The sequence below is a fragment of the Dreissena polymorpha genome, chromosome 15 (genome assembly GCF_020536995.1).
Source record: "Dreissena polymorpha isolate Duluth1 chromosome 15, UMN_Dpol_1.0, whole genome shotgun sequence".
NCBI classification, from domain to species: domain Eukaryota; kingdom Metazoa; phylum Mollusca; class Bivalvia; order Myida; family Dreissenidae; genus Dreissena; species Dreissena polymorpha.
The window spans coordinates 35,996,475-36,020,344 of record NC_068369.1 but is presented as its reverse complement, the minus strand read 5'-3'; the positions used below and the strand labels follow the sequence as shown (position 1 = coordinate 36,020,344).

The 23,870-nt window shown below is 34.5% G+C and overlaps 1 protein-coding gene across 1 annotated transcript; it reads right to left on the bottom strand.

Moving 5' to 3' along the window:
• Positions 1-4,465: 4,465 nt before the first annotated feature.
• LOC127859686 (uncharacterized) lies at positions 4,466-6,066 on the bottom strand. Its single transcript, XM_052397193.1, has 3 exons — positions 5,981-6,066; positions 5,423-5,516; positions 4,466-5,012 (listed from the first exon to the last, which is right to left on the bottom strand). Exons 2-3 carry the CDS (start codon positions 5,497-5,499, stop codon positions 4,466-4,468), a joined length of 624 nt encoding a protein of 207 aa, XP_052253153.1. The 5' UTR covers positions 5,500-5,516; positions 5,981-6,066.
• Between the last annotated feature and the right edge of the window lie 17,804 nt (positions 6,067-23,870).

The following is a 23,870-nucleotide window of genomic DNA, read 5'->3' as shown; positions in this document are numbered from 1 at the left end:
ATTGCTATAAGATTAACAAAGCAATTGTCTGTAAATGTATTAACTATCATCATAAGGATGTATTTGTGTGAAATCCATAGTTTCAAAAGGATGATGTGCGAAACTGTGCATAAGCACATATATTTCTTCCTCCTTCAGGATTGGTTGCGTATATGCATAACTGTATATTCTGTTCATAGTATGTACGTTTAAGTCTCTGAACATCACACACGTTTAATAGTCTGTGAAACATTTACTTTTAACACTTTGCAAAACATATGCGTTACCACTGTGAAACATATACTTTTCACAGTTTGTGAAACATATACTTTTAGCAGTTTGTGAAACACATACGTTTGGCAGACTGTTCAGCATATACGTTCAACAGACTGTGCACCTAAAATATTTGACACTCTTAAAAACTTAAAGTATAACAGCATGTTTAATATTTATGTTCAACATTCTATTAAACATATACGCACAACAGTCTGTGTATCATATACGTGAACAATCACTCAACTAAACTGTAACCAGTGTATGCATTTAATGACTGTGAACAAATATAAATGTAATAGTCTTTGCAACGTGAACGTTCAACACGATGTGCGACAGGCAATCAACGGAACTAGAACAAAAGCGATGAACATACCGAACATAACAGAACAGAATAGTTTATTTTCGACTCAAGCATATAAACAGCTCATCGTCATAAAACGTACATATGAAATAGCAGCATGAATTTTAATTAAATACAACATATACACACGATCTTAGCTTATCGCAACAAATGTATGTATTACATATAAAAATATTTGCCTTTATATATATGTCCAATAGTGTGCAATACATTTTGCAATACTGAGGTTACATGCAGAACACAAACAGTTAGACACCGAAAACTAAAAGTAAATATTGTTGCCGCCTGATACTATTCCGGGCTCGATCCCCACTAAGGGAGCGTTCTAAAGAACTCCGAGTTATACGCAAGTTCAGTATTGTTGTATTTCTGCCCTTGCGAGTGAAAGCTAGATAGACCTTTAAATGTCGAATAAGTAAAAAAGAGCAAGAGCAGAGATGAATATTCGTGGATCATATCTCTTACTTATTATAATGCTATATAGGATATTATAAATCTGCTTGCGACTATTTGTCTTGGCTATCACGCGTCTTGGTTTAATTTGCTTCTTGTTTCATTCCGTGATCATATCTTAGACAATAAATGTAGAAGCGTATGGTATTAACAGGAAAAGCTTTAACAACTTCATTGGGCTGATTCTTGTGTTACCAATTTATAGCTCGTCTAACACAATCATTCCGGTTGGTGTCACGTCTAAAGATGTTCACATACATGATATTTCGTATGACAAAATACGCATTTGAACAAGTTCGAATATGACTTCGTTAACTTGGTCACATGACAATTTAAGTGCAGTAGTCGTCAATAACTTTTAAAAAGCACTTCGTTAACAATAATTTTTACGATGACTTGGAGCGCTCTTTGTGATAAGGGTTAAGACTATCTGAATCAGTTTATTATGTACATTAACAAATACTGAATGTTGGGTGTATAACAAGAACGTATGTGTCGTGCATTTGTATCGATTTCATCGCAATTCTCTCTCCAAATCCCGGAAGACATGTTCGTCAGGTAACTAGCAGAACATTGCAATTCTCTCTCCAAATCCCGGACGAAATATTAGTCAGGTAACCAGCAGGAAACTGCAATTCTATCTCCAAATCCCGAAAGACATGTAAGTCTGGTAAATAGCAGGATTGTTCAGTTTTAGTAGCATCTTTGGGTATTTTATTAATATATGTCACATCCGAAACGTCTCATGAGTTGAAGTAGTATACATCCAATTTATTAACGGAGGTAAAACGTAAACAAACGATATGGATTATCTATTACGTAAGTCAACACGTTGCTTCCTAGTAGAGAAGGCATTAAAGCAGATATGCATTTACTTAACCTTTGAGTATCTTCAAATTTGCTGAGACATAACACTGTTGTTAGTTACAATCGTTGTATCAACTCAACAGTTTAAGCTAGAAGACGGTGTTTCGTTATAAAACAATTCCGATATATGAACATGCACATTTAAAATATACGTATATTAACCCCGTTCTCTAACCGTAGCCATTATAAAACACACACAAGTCTATTGAGCCCCATGATTTTGCGGTTGTTACGATCTTGAAGATTCGCGCATACTTAATGAGGAAGTAAACGCCATCACAAATATTGTTGTAACACGGCCGATGACGCATGTATCATGTTAAGATTTATATACAGATTAACCAACGAGTTAACGTTTGCACAATGTATTTTTTAAATGCTTCGGTAGTATAATATTAGCTATGTTAAACAGCCGTTTTTGAGCAAGCGAAACCGGTTTATCATTTTCTAATACTTTATTATGAAACCAAAAAAAATGCAAATACGGGAAATCCTACACGTTTCAAACATAATGTTGCAAATTTGCCTTACATGCGTTTATATAACATTACGGTCATACTAAGTTTTATTGCAACTGAATTGCAAATTTATGTTTTTAATATACAATTTCATTACAATTTAATGACTTTAGTTCGCTTTTTCGAGCATTTGTACTCGAAACTGTAATGTTCTAGTTGGTACGTATTGAGCCGGATAGTTTGTCACGGTCGAGTGTTTGGCAAGATAACCAACATAACACACTGTTGTCTAATGGCATGACCATAGCCACAATGGTGGTTTGTCTTAAAGAGACATTTCACGTCTCTGTAAATTGACAAAATTAAAAAAAAGTTTCAGATTCGCAAATGTTTGTTGTAGTTATGATATGTCTTGGAAAACAGTAATTCTGAACATTTACCATGCTTGAAAATATCCATTATACGCATTTTATACAATTTAATAACCTGAACATTATAAAGCGTTGCAACGCGAAACGATTGAATAATTTTGAGAGTTCGGTTGTTGTTGTTATATTTGGTGACACTACGAGGATTGCTTATATAACGTATGAAATAAATCGCCCATTACATATTACCTATACATACATTGCATATAGTACGGGAGGCCGAGTGGTCTAAGCGTTGGACGTTTACTCCAGGGGTCAGTGGTTCGAGCCCAGTTTAGGATTACTTTTATCTGTCTTTTATTTTATTATTGTTTTGACTGGAGCTTTTTAGATCCAATGTTTGCATTTATCGATATAAATCATTTAATGACAAACTTCAATACATGCCAATATCTGTAAAAATATCCCTTTAAATCTTGTGTACAGACGGTCTTGATTTTTTACATATTTAATAACGACAATGCGAGTCATGGATACCGTGTTTCACTATACGTAGTCTGTAATAAACATGATCAGATTTATCAGCATTCTGAGGAACTGCACGATAACTGCATTCGGACTCGTGGTTATCTGTTCTTTTTCCAAAAGTTCCTTTTACACCATTGTTGTTAACTTTTGTGAACCGTCAAATGAAATTTTGGTAGTGATTGACACAATAAGTGGTTGTTTCCAAAAATGTAGTTGAAATTTAGGTGGGGTCCATATCTTGTTAAAGACAGATTCGTTAAAATTTTGTTTAGTTTTGCATCGGTAAATATACCATAATTTGTTTTGTTGTAATGTTTATTTATATATAAAATGGTAAAATTAAGAATATATTATGTTTGTTCATGTGTCCCTGCACTTTTTGTATAGGTATCGCTTGCAACAATATTTGGAAAAAATGTGCAGATTTATACAATGGTTTCGTAAAATTAAGCCGCTATTAAATGACCATGTGCAAAAAACATATTTTAACAGAAGCATCATACGATAAAGATATTTCTTGTGGAATTAAAAGATGGAAACATTTGTTATGTGCATGAGATAACACGCTGTATTATCATGATGTTCTTTATCGTGACGTGTTTGAATATTTGACCTTGAGAACAAGCTATTCCATTTACCGTTTAACCCCATAATACTGGGAAACAGTAGTGTGTTTGTCTAAATTGCGATTCAACATAATATAATGTATGCAAAATGTTGTCTTACCTTCGTCAAAAATATAATTCACAACCACATTAGAGAATAAACAATTTGCCCATAGAAAGTAGGTGTACTGAGTTGCCTTAGAAATGTTTGAACGTCTGGTAAATTCGTCTCAGGGTTTGCATGGTTTTACATCCTAGGAACAGAATTGACTCATTATTCAATCTTTCACTATTTACAAGCATACTTAAATATAATGTTTATGATACACATCAAATAAATTGTAAGAGTAATGAGGTATTATCTTACATCACAGATCCGTTAAAATGTACGTGGTAATAACTCCTTCAGTAACATGAAGAACCCGTGTTCATTTATTAATTTGTACGAGGCCAACATATCTCTGTTGTCGTTGACTACTTAAACTGTGACGAACGGATTTTGCCCATTACTGTCATCACGCTTGTCCAATTCTGCGACTGAGGCTCGTGCATGCGTCGCGAACTTCACTGCTAAGTATTGTCGTCACCGCTTGACGAGAGAGCAGAAAAATGCCCCATGCCACCCACATGGTCATAGTCGTCGTGTCCATGAAGACGTATCGCCTTTAGAGTTGCAGTCGTATCGTAATCGTTGTGTGCCGTGATATTATTAATCTGACATGATCGCTTAACATGTTCATAGTTACCCTGGCGGTCAAGTTTCAGTTTATTGTATACATTGTCATGGGTTATACCACGAGATGTTGCGGCTCCGTCAGTGGTGAAATCATAATCCCAACAGTCGCCTTTGACGTTCCCACGCAGTTCCGCCGCCGGTTCATCAATAGAAAGGTAAATGTTCTCATCAATAATGTCTGTCTCAAGATCCTCTGATTTGTTGTAACGATCGATTTGTTCGATCACTGACTCGGTTTGTTTTTCAAGTACAAAGTAGTTAGGGTTAACCATAGATTTATGGACTCTTGCTACATTTGACGCTGCATTTGGCAACATGCCGTCATGCTTATCACCCTTCCTATTGGGGGCTCTATTCTTCAAACGAGCAGGAATAATTCCTCTGAAAATATTTTATGATAAGATTAAGTACACAAACGGCTGAACGTACAAGTAATCTGTAAACAAACAGCTTACGTTGGAAATAAGTGTTATATAAGCTTCAAAGGAGATGCTTGCATATAGTAGTAGTATGCATTGTGTATACCTGTCATGCATGTAATTAACAGTAAATTGACACCGTTTCAAAACGTCAATTGTTTTTTAATCGTATTTATCTCATATACATACTTTGTTCGACCTTTAACATAAACATAATGTTATTACATAATGGAATTCATTATTAATAAACTATGTTATAGTATATGCCCATCAAAAACATATAAATGCAATCATTCGTATTCTAGTCTTGCCTAATTTGCAAAATAATATCTTTGTCATATGTCATGTATGTTTCAAGTGAACATTGTTTACCGTCTTCGAAGCATCACTACGGCAACACCTATTCCTACTACAACCAGTACGACAACCAACACGCCGATGCCTGCCATTAAAGCCGGTGACTCTTCTAAATAGAACAATATAAGAAATATAATACGTGAACGAATTCACTCAACGTAAACGTTATTTAGCAACGAAAAAATGATTTTGAAAGAATTTGATCAAAATTTGAATTTGATCCAATTACATGCGTGGAATGTACCGACTATGGATCTTTAGAAAACATTACCATGTTTGAACATCCACTATACAGACAATCTAGTGATGAAAATTTACCTAAAATATACTTAATCTAAACTTTGCTTATAAAAGTCATTATAAGATTTCTGCTCAAAACGCATTCGATCAAAACGTTTTCCTTCAAATTTCCACGCAATTTAAGGTTCTGTGCTTGTGTGTGCGTCTTGTTTTCGTTTAAAATGTGTAATTAACCTTGCATAAGGTACCTTATGATCGTATTCTTAGTTAATTGAAAAGATATCTGTCAGTGGTTATTCTAATCAGATTGTATGAACAACCTATATGTCAAACCTTTGGATTTGGTTGTAGTCGCTTCTCTTTCCGTAAAACGCGTTTGATTTGGTATTTTGGTTGAAGTAAGTATGAACGATGCTCGGTTAACTAATAAAAATAATTAAACACATATGCATATGTCATACATAACAAATTAACATTAAACACAAAAAAGACAGACGCTAATGGTTGGATAGCTGTTATTTATAAATATTTAGGGTTTAAATCGGGCGTATTCAAAAAAAAATATTTATCTTTGATCACGTACATATTATCATTACTTTGTGGTGAAGTGTGTCGTGATTTGTTCTTAAATCGAGTAAACCTTATTGAAAAAGGAATGCTACCTGAAGAGCACAGTGCCCGTTTTGCTCCATTGTTTTCAAATTTAAGGCTCTTTTCACTTCCTTTTAAGAAAGCTTATTCCACTCCCGAATAGTGTGTGGGTCCTGAAATATAATTACTTGGAATGTAATTTCAACCGTATCAAATGTGTGTATGTGGAAAGGAAATCACCATCAGTAACAGAGAATTGTTTTATACGTGCAACGTCAAACACGTGTATTTATACATGTGTATACAGGTATGTGTTTGGTGGTAATTGTATAGCTGTTACATGTGTAAATTCGACCGCGGAACATTTTGATACCATAATGAAAAAGGAATGCATTAACAGTTTAAACTTTGAAGTCCCTAATTTGATATTATTTTTCCCAGCATACTTCACTAATGTTATTGTGACCACATACCAAACGATGTCAAGCCTGCCTTATTAATCAATGTGGCTGCTCTTACTATCCCTGTCCAGTGTTCCCGCTGTTGATCTACATTAAGCCCAGATAAGAGAATACTTGAAATTGAAGCTGGATACATGTTTCCCTTTAAGCATATTAAATTTCCTTGGATCCAAGTGTTGCTGAGTGGTGTAGATACATTTGCTCTTGCTTCAGCAATAACGTTAAAACAAGCAAAATGAAGTTAAGTGGTAGTTAAAATGACAGTTGATTATTCAAACAAAGCAGCAAATACATTATGTTTTCATCGTTCAAGTGCATGACGATTATCCTCGAATTGAACGGTGTTAATACTATCCAACGATTTAGTCTCCGTTTCGATGGGGGAATATTTGGAAAGCTTATTGTTGATTTCATGCAATCTGTTAGTATAAAGTTATCATTGTATTCATCTAGTATAACAATGCGCTTGTTAATCGTATAGTGTGTATCAAACAGTGTTTTTAAAAAAAAAACAGTGTGATATGGACATAATAACAAATGATTATATGCAAATAATTAAACTGTGAATACCTGTTGTAGGCTTGTTGCTACATACTTCTTTAAGGTTGCTTTCGCTGGCACATGATTGCCATTGGAAGCCTTGGTTCTTATATATAAGGCAATCGCCAGTGTTTCCCGTACCACTATTGATGACCATTGAATCGTTTACTGTATATACAAAGCAGATAAATATGCATTGGCATTAGAGACCAATGGAGCAAAATATAAGGAAGTTAATCAGTTTTTTTTTAATATGTTTTTTCTGTTTCTGACTAGTCATAAATATATAATTATGCCAATCATTAGGAGATTAAACCAATTAAATGGTGTTTTTCTCAAGCATACTTTCAAACCCTTGTATTTAATTAGCCAATATTCCTAATGTAAATTATGAATGTACCACACATTAAATTCCTTTAGTACTTTGGCAAGTTTGGGATAAATTAAAACGTGTGATATCCGTATACTTACCCCTAGTTTGAGAAAAGATGGCAAACCAATCTATTTTACAAAGATTGTTTTGGTTGTTGCCGAAATGTCCAATGTTGATTTTGTGTTCAGATGTATTGAAGCAGATGCATTCCATTACTGACTGAAGATATTAATATGTGCATTATATTCTTTGCACATAGAGTACGACATGTCAATGCATACAGAAGACACCTAGACCAGAAATACATTTGAACCGATAGGTTTAGTGATGTGCCAAATATATGATTGTATTTGAAAGAATAAGGCCAAATCAATATTTAAAGTTTTTCACGATTTTGACAGTTTTTTGTAAAGCATAGCCCAATTGAACATTTAAATAATTATAATCTTGTTATTTTGTAATTAACATTCACTGGGTAAACTAACGAACATGAGTTGTGTATAAACGTACTATACGTTTTAGACATTCTCATTAAGGTCAGACATTGGTAATAACGTATTGCATTATACTGAATTAAAAATGTAATATTTATGCTACATTGTACGGCCAGCTTCTTTATTATTTAAACATTATTTTGATAGTCTTCAGCCTTTATTTCATGAACCATGTTTGACAGAATCTTTCCGGTAAAACTATAATCTTTGCGAACAAACTCGTCGCTTTAAGACGAATATAGAAGTACATAATAATACTTGTGCAGAGATGAGCTTGCTTATACATAAACGTGTATGTAGTTAAGCGTATACTAAGATAATAGTATGTGTACATAAATGTGTATGCGTGTTTTCTTATCAATATACGTGTTATTTGTCTTGTAGGTATATATCTCCATATTAAACAAATCCTGCTAAATGGTCATTTACATCATCAGTAGAAGCAGCAGCACCACCACCACCACCATCATCATAACGGTCATTTTAATCGTATGGTTTATATATTGTATGTCAGTGCGGCATATCAGCTCAGATCAATAAACAATGACAATTCAAATGTACCAGTTGTAAGTAGGTTTCAAGTACATAACATCCGCTAAGACATTAAGGCGCGAAGTATCTCTTTGTCCCGATAATTCAGAAAAAGAACGTAATTAAATCCAGGAAAGTTATGAAAAGGAAGTGAATAAATATTCTCTTTAAATGTAAACTGACGTCCACTTTCACATTAATGTCGGAACAAGACATTTTAGAATTCGCTTCAATTCCGTGAAAACAAATTCATCGGCCAAGAAGAAATGAGGATACTGTGAAACAATTAACCATGCCCATGTCTCAGTTTAATGCAGATCCATTTATAGTTTTAAAGGGACCGTTAACCACGAATTACGAAAAAAGGAATGGGTCTAAAATACCGTGTGTGTTTTTTTACAGTTATTAGTTTATATTGATTAAAATATCACGACTTGTATATTACATAACTTGAAAAAAGTTCATATTTTCAATATGTTCGGTAAAAAAAATTCGCGATGTGAAATCGAAAGTGCATCGCGAAAATAGGTGACATAACGATATACACACTATAAATAACGCAAGTAGATTAATCATTTTATATATATAATATATACAATTCACTACGGATGCACAATTTGCATTTTTGGGTATACCACGTGACGATGGTGATCAATCTTCTTGCGCTTTTTATAGTTAACTGGTACCTACCTGGTACCTATACCCAGTAAAATTTATTACCGAATATACTGAAAATATGAAATCTTAAATCTTTTGCTAGTGATGAAATATACCAGTCGTGATATTTTAATCAATATACACTAATAATTGTTAAAAAATACGGTATTTTAGAACTTTGCTTGTTTCGTCATTCGTGGTTGACGGTCCCTTTAAATAAATTTGTTATCAACACATGAACGATAATGTCGTCACATGGTTTATGAAATTAAAATATAAATCACTGTAAATAACATAAATTCAATGGACGTGTTTACATATTTGCGTGTTTTTTTTAAATATCATGTTATGTTTTTACTCACACATTTAATATCTGTTTAATAGTCTTAAATTACTTTAATAGCAAAACACAACACGAATAAAACTCTTAAACTGACGTGGCAACGTATTTCAAACAATGCGATCCGCCAATATCACACGGAGCAGTGGATAGTACGCGCTACAAGAATCCAGAATTTGCGCGTTTTAGTGTCTTTCACCCTCACATCAGGGCCACTCGCATCTGGACCGCGGCGATGACACCTCGCAAAACAAAGGAAGCCTCGGCAGCTACATGTATGCGTGTCCAAGTGAACACACAGAAACAAGATATCCCAGATATCATACACTGTGGTCTCATTATCCTAAACAGCGCCATTCATTCCTCGCCTCTTGTCAAAGACTGAGCTAATATAGACTCACATTCCTACGAGCGTGTCGCGCCTCCCCCCCCCCCCCCCCAATGCTAATCCGTATGATATGGTGACATTACAGCTATCAGCGGAACATACCTTCGATGATAATACAATCACAACCATATGTTATTTAATGTAAATGACGGTTTATGTTAATAGTACTTAACTCTAAGTTTCTGATGTGTTAATGTACATTTGCTTTATACTTTATGTATCTTATTTCACTTATAATAGGAAAAAAGAGTGTATATAATAAACTCATGAAACAAATAATGTGTTTAGCGTGTGTACAACTTTATAATTTTGCTATTCCCAAAGGATCGCTATCTAAAAACAAAACTGTATTTTGATTTTCTGTCAACGCCATTAATGTTATTTCGCTTCCTGATTGTTTGATTTATTTGTTTAATATTTGACACACAGTTGAGAAATGCCATTTGGCGAAAAGTGACTCAAAACCTTAAAACATAATGTATAATTATATATATATATACTTCCTTGATCACGCTGGGGAGTATTTCATTATACCTACATTCATCGCATCTTTCTCTTGTTTTCTCCAGTCGTGTCATAGTCGTTACCTGGGGCGGTTTATACATCTCTCCCTAGTCACTGGACAGTCTCGTAGTAACTGATTCCGTGAGCGCGTGTCGCCGGCGAAGTTGCAGTCGCGCCATAGTTGCTCGTTGTTGTGAAGCTTCTGGTCACCATGGCGGTCAATCGCCAGTTTGTTTTCACCAGGGTTAGCATGTTGTAGCTCTGAAAGCAGTGTAATAGTTATCGCAGTCGCCTTTGACGTCTAAACCTGTGATTTTTCTTCCATGATACCTTAATAGATGTCTTCTCCTGCTTTGTTGTAATAATAAGTATGTTCATCCTATGATATTGTGTGTGTTTCGAGTACAAACAAGTTCTGACTGGCTACGGGATTGTCGATTATAGCTTCATTCGATAATATCTATTCCAGCAAATGTTCGTTGTCTCCATTATTGAAGGTCCTCGTCTTCGACGATGTAAATTTTCTTCTGAAATGAATGACAGAATTTTGTTATTTTAAAATATTGAAATCACAGTTCAAAAAATATTGGAATCACAATTCAATTAAAATGGTAATCCATTTCAAAAAGTAAATAACATGCATGCGAGTTCGGTCTGTAATCATGTCACTTAATTTCTACATTGTTGTGTTCTTGTTTAGTCTGAAATCTGTTTCATTAAGAAAACAGCATAACGACACGTGTACTCTCTTATCTTGTACGACATGTACATGCAGTTTAGTTTTGTATTGATTATATATTATTACAATTAAATTTTCAGAATTACAGTTAGAAAATTATTTTTACTATCATCCTACCTCCATATCGGATGCGTCTTCATAGACCATCTGAAGCTTTCTCTCACATCAATCATTCACAAAATAGGAACTTTGTCCAACGCCGAATACAAAGGACAAAGGTGAACTACTAATACACCGGCATACGTTTAATTCTTTAGCTACTCTTACTAGATATAAAGACTGACATTCGTTTCTTATAGTAAAATATATCAATTCTGGGATTGCTGTTTTACGATTGTTTTCTGAGTCAAAGTGTACATAACAATTACCAGTTGCCTTATGTTAATTAATATTATTGTTTTATTTATATATTAAACGATATTTTTACGCATTTTTGTATTGTGTTATTGTCACCAAGTAAACATTTAAATTTTGTAAATATCAACAAAAGTCAATACCACAATAAATGCAGTTAACAACTTACCTTTAACTTATATGGCATATTGCCAATGGTTTCGGAGTAAAGTTTTCGATTATTTGTTTCTAAACAAATATTTCTATTGTTCGTTTGGAAAGTGTATGGGAACATTAAAATACATTACTAAAACGTATGTTATTCAGAAACATATTAAACCCGAAATTAACAATGTATGGCGTTAAGTATTACAATAATTAGTTTAAAGCTTAATTTTATTACAATCTTCTGTGTGCACTTTTACTGAATATGCACACTAGACTAATTGTTTTACAGAAGATCTTCAAGTTTATCATACGTACTATATACCATACACAAAATGGTATATTTATATAATTTCAAACACACATTTGGAGAGCAAATAAATTTCAATTTATGAAATATATACTTTAATTTAAATGAAGGGTTTTGCCCTGCTAATACTTGTGTAGTGGGAATGTGTTTCCATGGCGCCAAATTTTGACAGATAAAAACAAGTTCAGTCGATGATGCGTGTTTCTATTGAAAGGTTTAGGAGGTCTTTCCTCACGCGTAGTTCTTGTGCTTTTAGGAAGCTGAATACTCGGGTAAAATCTCAGCTGTCTGGTATGGTGACCTCCAACCAAACACTTCGCTAACCAGACAGCCTTCTAGAGGCTGTATGAATTTGCATTATCAGGCAATATTGCTAAGCTTCCATCAAGGCAATCATTGAATTTATGCATGCGACATCTGATGATTCCTAGTGTGTATCTCTTTGTTGTTGCTTGCAGCAATTTACTGTAATTTGCATAATGAATTGCTTTAAGTTATTGTTTGTAAAATGAACATACAATTAACGTACTAGATGTGCGTCTTTATTCAATGTTTCAAACCTTCCAGCTAACGGACAAAAACGTATTATACGGGGCAAATGAATCCCAAAAAGATTCAAGGTCATTTAACATTATCCCGTGTATAATTGTTCTTTTGTTCTGCAAAGAACCTAATCGAAATTCAAAACTCTACCGATGTACACAACATTTGCAAATATATGGAAACATGTATTTAATGATCTAGAGAAGAAAACACGTCTCCATAATGCGTATGTTTCCTTTTTAGGGTTTGGCATTAATTTAGTTCACCCACACAAACATACATGTTCTCCATTCACTCATTTTTTAAAAATAATAAATTACACCAAATAACTAGTTTAACTGCTTTTTCAATGTAGTACACGTAGTAATGCTTTCCGGAAGACATAAAGCAAATGTTTTTTCAGCAAATGATCAGAACAAAGTAATACATGGAACTTTAAAACTGCCCAGTTGATTATTGTTCGTATGGCACGTTTATTGTGTAAACAAAAGTCAATACATTACCGGTGTATACTTCACACGTTACATGCAGAAAGGAAATCAAAATATTGAGACGAAAATGAATCAATATAATGATTATCACTACTTTAAAATTAAGATTAAATACAAAGAATATAATTCTGTAAATTTTAACAGAATCACAAAAGTAACATGAAACGACTTTGTTTAGCCGTCAAAGGCATCATCCTACCTTTTTAAGTTTACTTCACTTAAAAATGTGTATGCATGCATAAAACGAATTATTAACGATGCACTCTTTATATGTGTATGATGTTTGAGTCGCTAACTCGAAAAAGGTCTAACTTATAGCGTTTTTATAGTCGAACCTTATCTTTAATAGTATATTTCAATATGAAAATCTGTGATGTTAATTAACGGTATTCTGTTTAATAAAACACAAACGTCACGAGTAAATATGAAAAGGCTTCTTGCATTATTTGAAGTGTAAATGAGTGCAAGTTTGAAGTTAAACAAGCATATGGGTAAAACTGTCTCTCAATGTTACGATAAGGTTCTGTGACAAAGGGATAACTTGAAGACACAAACACGAAGTTCCTAAATTGAAACATCAACTTAGGGAAGCCTAATTAAATACAGATGTTCTTATTAAAATATAAACACCAAAGAGAAGGTTCGAATTGAAATAAAGCCACTGGCAAACTCGAATAAAGCCCTTTATAGATAGTGTACCGAATTTAACGCAGACAGGTTGAAGTCCATATTCAAGTATTCTTTCAGAAATCAACACTTCAATCAATTACTTTTCCAGCAACTGTCCCCGGGGAAAAATCACCGTACCTGTTTTGTGCTTTACAGAGTAATGCATCTGTTCACATTAATATTCATGTAAAATACTTTGTCCGAAGGCTTTTTCATATCGATAAGGCACTTACCTTTTTCATAAATGCTAATTGTACAAAAATAATTAATGGCCTACTGTTATCTTCCGTGAATACTACTTTTGTCGATTTTCAAACATGAACTTGTGAGTTATTTAAATATTTATAGTTTATTTAGTTCAGATTGCAGTTCATATAATGTGCATAGGGCACCGTAACAGTCATACTCTTGCGTTTCCTTCAGATTGTGAGAGCCTCATATAAATGGGAAACGGTTGACTTCCGATCGCAATAAAAGGCATATATGGTTACCTCTAACGCCATGCATTGCGAATGGAAGAAGACGTGAAACAGACAACGCTGTGTCTTAACTAAAATTGTAACAATAATCGAGTAACAAAAGTAAGCATTTGCAAGAGGTCCCCAATAAAATACCCTTATAAGCAGCATTAACATTGATATTAAAGACAATATCAGTAAACATCAATTGTATGATAGTCGAGTTTCGTTATTACCAGAATAATACATCAAATGACAGTGTCATGCTACGCCAACAGACTGGAATGTAAAAACACTAAATACAATGTTCAACTGACCATAATAATAGTAAATGTTGTTTTGGGATAGGTCATGCTTTAAAAAAAAGTATCGAGAATCGAGTTGATTATCGTGTGCCGACCGCACATGACGACATACAATTTCACCTAACCGGATTCGAAAGTTTTCAGATGAAGACAACCCTTGTTATTATTTTTGTTTCTACATGTTTTCAGGGTAGGTGTTCCGTAAAAATTCTCTGTATATTTTAAGATTGGGAAACTAGCGTGGATGCGAGTTACACCCAACTACATATTATCCGGTAAAAGATGGTGAACAAGTAGTGAACGGCGTTTAGTTTCGATTTATTTTCAACATGTTTAGTAACATATACTGCATACATCTTTGGGCAATGGTCGTTCTATACGAATGAACGGCTTTGAAGATTACTCCGGCACAATGCTGCAGTTATTTTGAGTTTAAGTTATGACGTTTACAGTTTAAGTTATGACGTTTACAGTACGTAACATAAGGATGTGAGCAAGTAAATTCTAACCAGAATGCAACATGTATGTGATACGTATTGCTATATTCTAGCCAGAATGCAACATGTATGTGATACGTATTGCTATATTCTAGCCAGAATGCAACATGTATGTGATACGTATTGCTATATTCTAACCAGAATGCAACATGTATGTGATACGTATTGCTATATTCTAACCAGAATGCAACATGTATGTGATACGTATTGCTATATTCTAACCAGAATGCAACATGTATGTGATACGTATTGCTATATTCTAGCCAGAATGCAACATGTATGTGATACGTATTGCTATATTCTAACCAGAATGCAACATGTATGTGATACGTATTGCTATATTCTAGCCAGAATGCAACATGTATGTGATACGTATTGCTATATTCTAACCAGAATGCAACATGTATGTGATACGTATTGCTATATTCTAACCAGAATGCAACATGTATGTGATACGTATTGCTATATTCTAACCAGAATGCAACATGTATGTGATACGTATTGCTATATTCTAACCAGAATGCAACACGTATGTAATACGTATTGCTATACGAATAGTATAACATGCTATATATTTTTACTGACTTGTGCGTTCTATGTAAAATTAAATAGGTTAGAGGGACATTCATGGATTCATTTGCGTAAGTATAACCTTAATGTACGGTCAATATTAATTAATATGCAATAAGCAGGCTAACGTCTGGTTTGCTACAACACGAAAATAAATTGTCAACATGTCAACTTTAAAATAATAGATTCATATAAAATTGATACTTACAAAGCTCAGAAGCTTGGATATACCAAACACTTCTTGATTGGTAGTCGCAATTTTTTTATGCTGTTACCTTATTGCTGTAGTTTTTTTTTACCTTCGTTTTTTAACATGTCGGCTAAACATGAATATGGATATCTCGACATACATTCTGTTAACATGATTTAAGCGTTGAACTTTGAAATGGCACTCCAAATAAATGAAATAAATGTTTTGCACGTGACATGATTTAGGTCGTTAAGCATTCAGGCGTTGAAAATTAAAAAAAAAACTTTGTTAAAAAAATGTTATAAAATCGTTTAGTTCCTCATAACGATATATGTAACTCTAATAGCGCTTCGAATAATCGACCTGGTTGTTTTCAATAACAAACAACCACTTTGATAAACACAATTACACATTTGAACTCTTTCACGGTGTGCCTAATAAACAGACATTGTCTATTTTGACTTTATTCTATAACAAGACCATTACATTCCGAAATGGGGTAAACACAACTTTTGTAGTGAGGAAGGATTGGTGTTGAATTGGTTGATACTTGCTTTATCAATTATCTGTTCAGTCGCTATTGTTCATTGCTTGTTCAAACTTCTTCAAAAAGGTCTTTTGTAAGATACATTCTCAATGGACACGTTCATAATATACACTGCCAATTGGACAGATAATTCGATTATACTTTGAATCAAATCGGATAATTAAACCGTATACTAAACAGCTTCGTTTGAAACAACAGATCATGATACAAATTGCGTACATTATACGTGTATGTCATTTTTCAAAGGCATTGTACAGCAAACTTATTATCGGATAACTTTAGGCACAAATCGTAAATACGACCCATCCATATTTTATTATCCCTCGCCATAGGCGGAGGGATATTGTTTTGGCGTTGTCCGTCCTTGCGTCCGTTCGTCCGTCCGTTCGGCATTTTTGTGTCCGGGGCCATATCTTGGAAGTGCTTTTGCGGATTTCATTGAAACTTGGTATGAGTATATATATGGATAAGAGGATGATGCACGCCAAATGGCATTGTACACCATCTGTTAATAACGGAGCTATAGCCCTTTGTATTTACAAAAATGATTTTTTAGCTAAGTGTCAAATATAACACTTTTGTGTCCAGAAGCATATTGGCGGGGGATATCAATTCAATGAATTTTCTTGTTCTATTTGATTTGCAAACCATGTTTTAAACTAAATAATTATCTCTCAAAGATGCACCGAGTCATGTTTTTGGTTATATCCTAAATTTGTCCATGATAGGCCAAGATTGTCTTGTGCAATACATTGTATTTTATTGGATTTAATTATGATACGTTTTCTGTTTAATTTTATCATTCAATTTTTTTCAGACGTATTCTCCTTTTCTAATTAACTGGATGTTGTGATAATATGCATATAGGCACATTTCTACAAACGTCGCTAGTCAGTCATTCGTTCCTGGTTGTATGTTCTCATTGAATGAGCGTATAAAAATTCAAAGTTCTTTATCCCAGATGAAGCATTTTAAACCTTCTATACATATACGTATACGTGTTTGCCTATTAAGAACACCACACGATGTCCTGTAGGTTTACAGTAGTGTTAATACACGATGTCCTGTAGGTTTACAGTAGTGTTAATACACGATGTCCTGTAGGTTTACAGTAGTGTTAATACATAAACATCGACAAGTATTTATGGTATGGTGTTTATTGAAATAATGTGTCTGTCTTACTATTTCGTATAATCACGCATATTCACACTTATTAAATGTAAACAGGAAGAAACACTAATGGAATCACCATGCATAAACGCTTAGCGGCAAAATAGCTAGGTATAATACACAATGAATATGTCAACACGTTTAAACTTGTGAACATATTATCATTTATTATACGTTAATATGATAAGATAAAATCCTAATCATGCACGTTTTATTTACATATCGTTTACTACTGAGACCCTTTGTTTCAGTTAAACGCAGTGTTTTGCATATTTGTTGTCGGAATGTTGACCTTGTCAAGTTTATCTTCTTAAAGGAACTTTTTCACTCGTTGAACACTTTTTTTTCTTAATACGTCAATAATCAATAATAATTAATACGTCTAGGGTAAAATATGTAAATTACATGGATGATACCATACTATCAATAGAACAGTACTGTAGCATTTGTTTCCCTTTAGCTCTTAAGATGAATTCACACGACCCCTCATGTACCGTCTTTTGACGGACTTCTTATTGCTGTAAACTTCCAAGCAAAAGAGTTCATAATATTCTCCAATTTGTTGGTGGTTATATAATCAAAAAACGAACATTCAGTTAAGCGAGTATTTGGCATTAAATGGGCCTTTTCACGTTTTGGTAAATTGACAGAATTTAAAAATAATGTTTAAGATTCGCTAATTTTCGTTTTAGTTATGATACTTGTGAGGAAATAGTAATACTGAACCTTTACCATGCTCTAAAATATCCTTTATATGCATCTTTTGATGATTTGAAAACCTGAAAATTATAAAGCGTTGCAACGCGAAACGAATTAATAATTTGGAAAGTTCTATTGTTGTTGTTATTTTTTGGGAAACTACGAGGATTGCTGATATAAGTAAAAAAAATACATCCGCTCATATCCTGAGCACGGATGGTCGAGTGGCCAAAGCGGTAGGCTTTTTACTCCAGGACTCCAGGGTCTTTTTTTTATTGTATTCTTGTTTTTTTCACTGGAGGTTTTAAGGTCCAATGTTTAAATGTATCAATATAAAGCATTTAATGACAAGCTTCAATACATGACAAAAGCTTTGAAAAAGGCCCCTGTAAGAAGTTCGCGACCACGTTATAGCCCGCAGTGGAAGCTGAGCTTAAAGACAACGATATCAATCAATACGGTGAAAGCCAGACATATAAAACGGGGTCATATGTTAATCTTCAACGACCAAGCGCCTAAAATATTACTAAAATAAAGTAAGAAGTCTTGAAGATGTTGTTTTTTAAAGAAAAATGCCGGATAGTTTAAAATATAATGGATATTGGCAACACATATGAGTCCCAGCTTTAGCCTATACGGGATCGGATGCTCCCCACATGGAAGCCATACGGGTCCGAAGTGGTGTGTCCTTAATTTCCCCGTGCGGTGTCCGGTTGCAAACTCCATATGCTATACATATGGATTACCCATATGACGCTATTCTATAACTTGCTTACTAGGAAGGTGCATGCAGCAGCAAAAGCAACACAATGTGATGATCTTTTATAGGGAGTTTACAACAATACACAATCCCTGTTCAATTCAGTTTATGTAACCATATATTCATGTTTATTGTCCGCTGATATATAAGTGTAGTGGATCGACTTCATTAAAATGTTATGCAAGTTTGATGGGGCCGTATGATGAAAATATCTCTTGCTAAATTCTCGTTCAAAGCCAAGATATATCAAGAATGAAGGAAGTTGTCAAGTGGATCTTAAACCGTCCGGAAACATTTTTTTCGGGACCTTAAACAGACTATGCCGACTACTTTCAAAGTTCGCGAGCAATGCAAATATTGCAAGATTTATATTAAGGAATGTTTACTAAAGATGCATGCTAATTTGATTATTTGATATTGTATATTATCCAGTGAACAATAATTCAAGCAATAACTAAATGCATGTCAAACAGGACATTAACATGCAAGATCTTGCAAATCTGAAAGTCAGCTCTGATAAAAAAAAATGCAATAAACAATTGGTGTTTAACAAGAAAACGTACGTTTAAATCGTCCAACTGTTGTATGATGTAATAGAAGTGTGTGATTTATTATTGCCATCCATTATAAACTACTTCAAAGAAGCGGGATAAAACTGTTTTGCTAAAGCCCGGCGGTCTTCCGGGTCTTCCAAGTCCCAGTTAGTCCCAGTAAGTTCTCATTATTTTGTCTCGATTGTTAGTTGTTTGCAGCCTCCACTAAATCACTCGTGGTTCACTCACAAGTGCCCACTTACAACTACTTAAAGAGTATATTCGCCCCAATTTCATTTCAGCAGCTCTAAAAACGACGAGTTGCAAAGTTACATAGCTGAACAAAATGGCTTGCGGGCGTTTCGGGGTTGTTTTAATCATCGCGTTATTTCCGGTGGTCGTTCAGGGACATATCTCGGATACCAAGAGGATAAATGAAATGACCAGTTCCTTAGTGAAGTTGGAGAACGAAAATTATCTTATTTCGGACAGCCTCGTCGAGTTGGACACAGCGCTAAAATCGCATGCTGCAGGCGTTAACATCCCAGCAGAGACTGATGAAACTGAAGCCGAGATCGACGCGATGATAGACCGTCTAGAGAGCCGGGTACTGGCACTCCAGCGCTTCTTCGAGCGTGAAAAGCTGAAAGACACACCGGTGAAGGTGATGGTTGATGCCGTGAAAACAGATATGGATGCAAAGGTCAAGAAAAATGATGCAGTTATGAAGGACATTACGGATCATGTTAAGGATGCCGTTAATAACTTTCAGTCCAAGCTTCTTGATGTCAACAGGACAGCGAATGTAGAAGTGAAGATTCCAGACTCGGCGTTATTCCAAGGTGGAATTGGCGCGCCTTGTTCAGACTATGGCGGTGAATGTTCGGCCAGGGGGAGCGAGTGCAGGGACGGGAAATGTCAATGCAAGACCGGGATCAGTTTCAGCCCTCGTCAACGCGCATGCTTGGACCGTTGTCCGGAATACGGTGTAACGTATCAGATTGTGCCCGAGCACATTATCCGGGGTTTCAACCGTCTTACATTAAACGATACAACACTGACGAAATGTATGGAAAGATGCTCGACAGAAAGGTCGTTTGTTTGCAGGTCCTTCGATTTCTTCCCTCGTTGGGAGCAGTGCTATTTGTCTGCTGACGTCATGAAGGACGTAGGTGATGACGCGTGGGAGAACAACCCGGAAGGCAACCATTACCAAAGAGACTGTAAATAACTCATCACAGTGTTTTGAACGCCGGATCACCACAGTAAACATATTGTGGGTTTGTCTTGAGAAGTTTAAACTTTGAACTTAAGCCAAACATTATGCTTATGAATGTTATAACAGTCATCAACCGTATTTTAAAGTGCTATGATATCATCAACGATCAAAACAAACTATATGGCCAATGTTTCAATATTTTTTTTATTTTTATGAGCATAGATTGTATAAAGGGCTTGCATTTATGGAGTTTGTGGGTTAATTTTCTCCTAGTTTGTCACAGGACTTCCAAAATTGTAATAAAGGTAGTTTCATGACTTGAAGCCATGAGAGTTCAATCATGTCAAAAAAATCCAAACGATATTGTTATAAGCTTCGTTGAATGGTGTTGTACGTAACAAGTTATTCAAGTACTGACATTTAATGAATTTTGACTTTACTCTTCATCTCAATGCTGTTATGCTGAACATGTGTATAGGATACTGTCAAAACTTCCAAATACAATCAGCATAAACTTCTTAACCCTTTCCCACTTAGAGGCAAAGTGAACATGGCTATGTGCAAACAGTATAAAACATCAGTATCTAAGGGTTGGAACTGAAACCTTTAAAACTTGGATCTAGTTAGAGTTTTAATTAAATTTAACTTTACACAGGGATTACACGTGCGTTAAAAAACGTGTCTAAGTGGCAAAGGGTTGAATCACAAGTCGGGATGTTAAGACTCCCAATTATCAAAAAATTAAACAAGCCCTTTAGGAACATTTTATTCAATCTCCACGCAGAGTTGTCGTTCTTTGCTCTCACAAACAATATCACAAGAAAATCCTACCAGATTTAGTAGGATTTATTTTAGTTTTGTATGCATTGTTCTATGAAAAGAAGTATCATTGTCTGTTATATTTTGAAAAAGTGTATAAGATTAGGTTAATGATAAAAATTAAATTACCTTAATCAGTGCCCCAGATAAGCTGCGTATCGGCGTTTTTCATTCTATTAAAATGTTTAAAAACGCAAAGAAATCCAATATAATGCGTATTGAAAACGCAATCAATTTGACTTTTACGCTTATTCTTAAGATTTGATGCGTACGATACAAGTCTCGATTGAAAATGCTTTGCTAAATTTTGGTAATTTTTCATTGGAATAATTATCGTACCGCGGCGAAGATTTTATTCATTCAAAAGTTAGCAAGCGTCTGGATGACAGAGAACCAGAGCAGTCGAAGTTATTCAAACGCTTTACGGACTTAATTTCATAGCAAATTAAGCGTCTGACTAAAATAGTTACAACGTGAATGTATTTGTAAATCGTCTGTACTTTCAGTTTCTATAATGGTGTGTAATGAAAATGGCTAAGCGAGGTCGAAAGACGTCGGCGATTGTTAGTTAAATATATGTTGATTGCAAACTTTTTCCAACCAAGTACAAACAACCGAATCATTTGTGTTATCAATTTGTTAGAAACTGTGTATGCAGCAGTTGACAGAACGAGTTGACATCCAAAAACATGACGGAAAGTCCGTGATTAGAAAAAAAATGTCAAAAGTGGAACAAAACATATCCCTGGCCTGGTTAGAAAATGTTGACGTTGATGGGACAGAAAAAAAAGTTAAAATGTGCATTCTGCACATAGTCTGTATAACAGCAGCAATGATTTTGATGTATAAATATTAATAACTTATTTCACCCTATTTAAAAATTGAAATCACCCTATTTTTCAAAATCAATGGGTGAAAACCCTATTACCCAAATAATTATCTGGGGCACTGCTTAATTTAAAAAAAGTAAAAATAACAACGGTTAAATTATTGTAGCTAGGCTATCATCACGTGGTTGGTTATGAAGGCAAGCATTTGATCCAACTATGCGGGTTGCAGTCTAATCTCTGCGCGGAGGTTGCATCCTTTTGTGTACTTAACCTGTACTGCATCTGTTTACCATAATTACTTAGAAGATACTGCTACTAAGTTTAGTACTTTATGGGTAAAGAATGTAAAAAAATAGATCGTTGTGATACTCAAAACATGAAGTTCTTCATTTGAAGTTGCAATAGACAATAAACTATATAAGAAAACGTGACGTCATATTGTTTATTTACATAAAAACATGTTATATGTATCATGCCAATCTGCAACGTATTAACCCATTTATGCCTAGTGGACCCTTCTATCCTTCTAAGCTTGATCAATTTATTTTTAAAATTTGACATCTCTAGTATATTAATTTCTATATTGAGAATATTTCTTACAGGAATTCCTTTAAGCAAACAGCGCAGACCCTGATGAGACGCTGCATTTGCCAAGGCCTTTTTCTAGACGCTAGGCCTAAATGGGTTAATTTATTTATTTAAAAAAACACACAAACAAAATTGAAAATTAGGGGACTTACTAGAGTGCAAACTGTCGAATACCGGTTAGTTTTATTAGCTAGCTTCGTTTCACAAAACAGTACCGTATAAATGCATTCGACATTTACGTAGTATCTCTGTAATAGCCAGGCCAAAAAAATATTTGTTTCTGCTGACATCACAAATTTTAATTTACCTATTTGATAATTCCCCACTGAAATAAGAATGATAGGCAGAAATCTTTCCAATCTTTTTTTATATTCTTTCAGTTAGTTTTGATTTTTTAAAGGTAATTTCGAAATATGGGCGAATGAAGCAAAAAGTATCGCAAACTGATAAGTAAATTAAGTGAAAACGATGTAATTTAATAAAAGATTAATATTAAAGCTGGAATACCAGAAAAGAGGGTCAAAGACCGACGGTCGCAGCCCTGAGACCCCACGGAACTGAACAGTTTAAAGAAGCTTGTGTGTTGTAAGTTTTATGGTGTAATTGTTTGTAGATTGCATGTTTTATAATTTCAAACAGTTTTTGTATTTTTAATTAATACGAAAATCCCAAGCAATCATTTAGGCCTACTAGTGGGAAATTTAATTTAAATTTTATTGGACGCTTACAAAGGTCAGCTAAAGTCAAAAGCTGCGTTAAACAGCTACGCCAAATAACACTAGAGCTTTGTCACAGACGTGACAAATACCCCCACATGCCGCATTGACACAGAATATTGTGCATGTTGTCTTGACAAAAAGCAGCGAACACCATGGCCAATGTTTAAGACGCTCTAAGTGACCCCGTGAC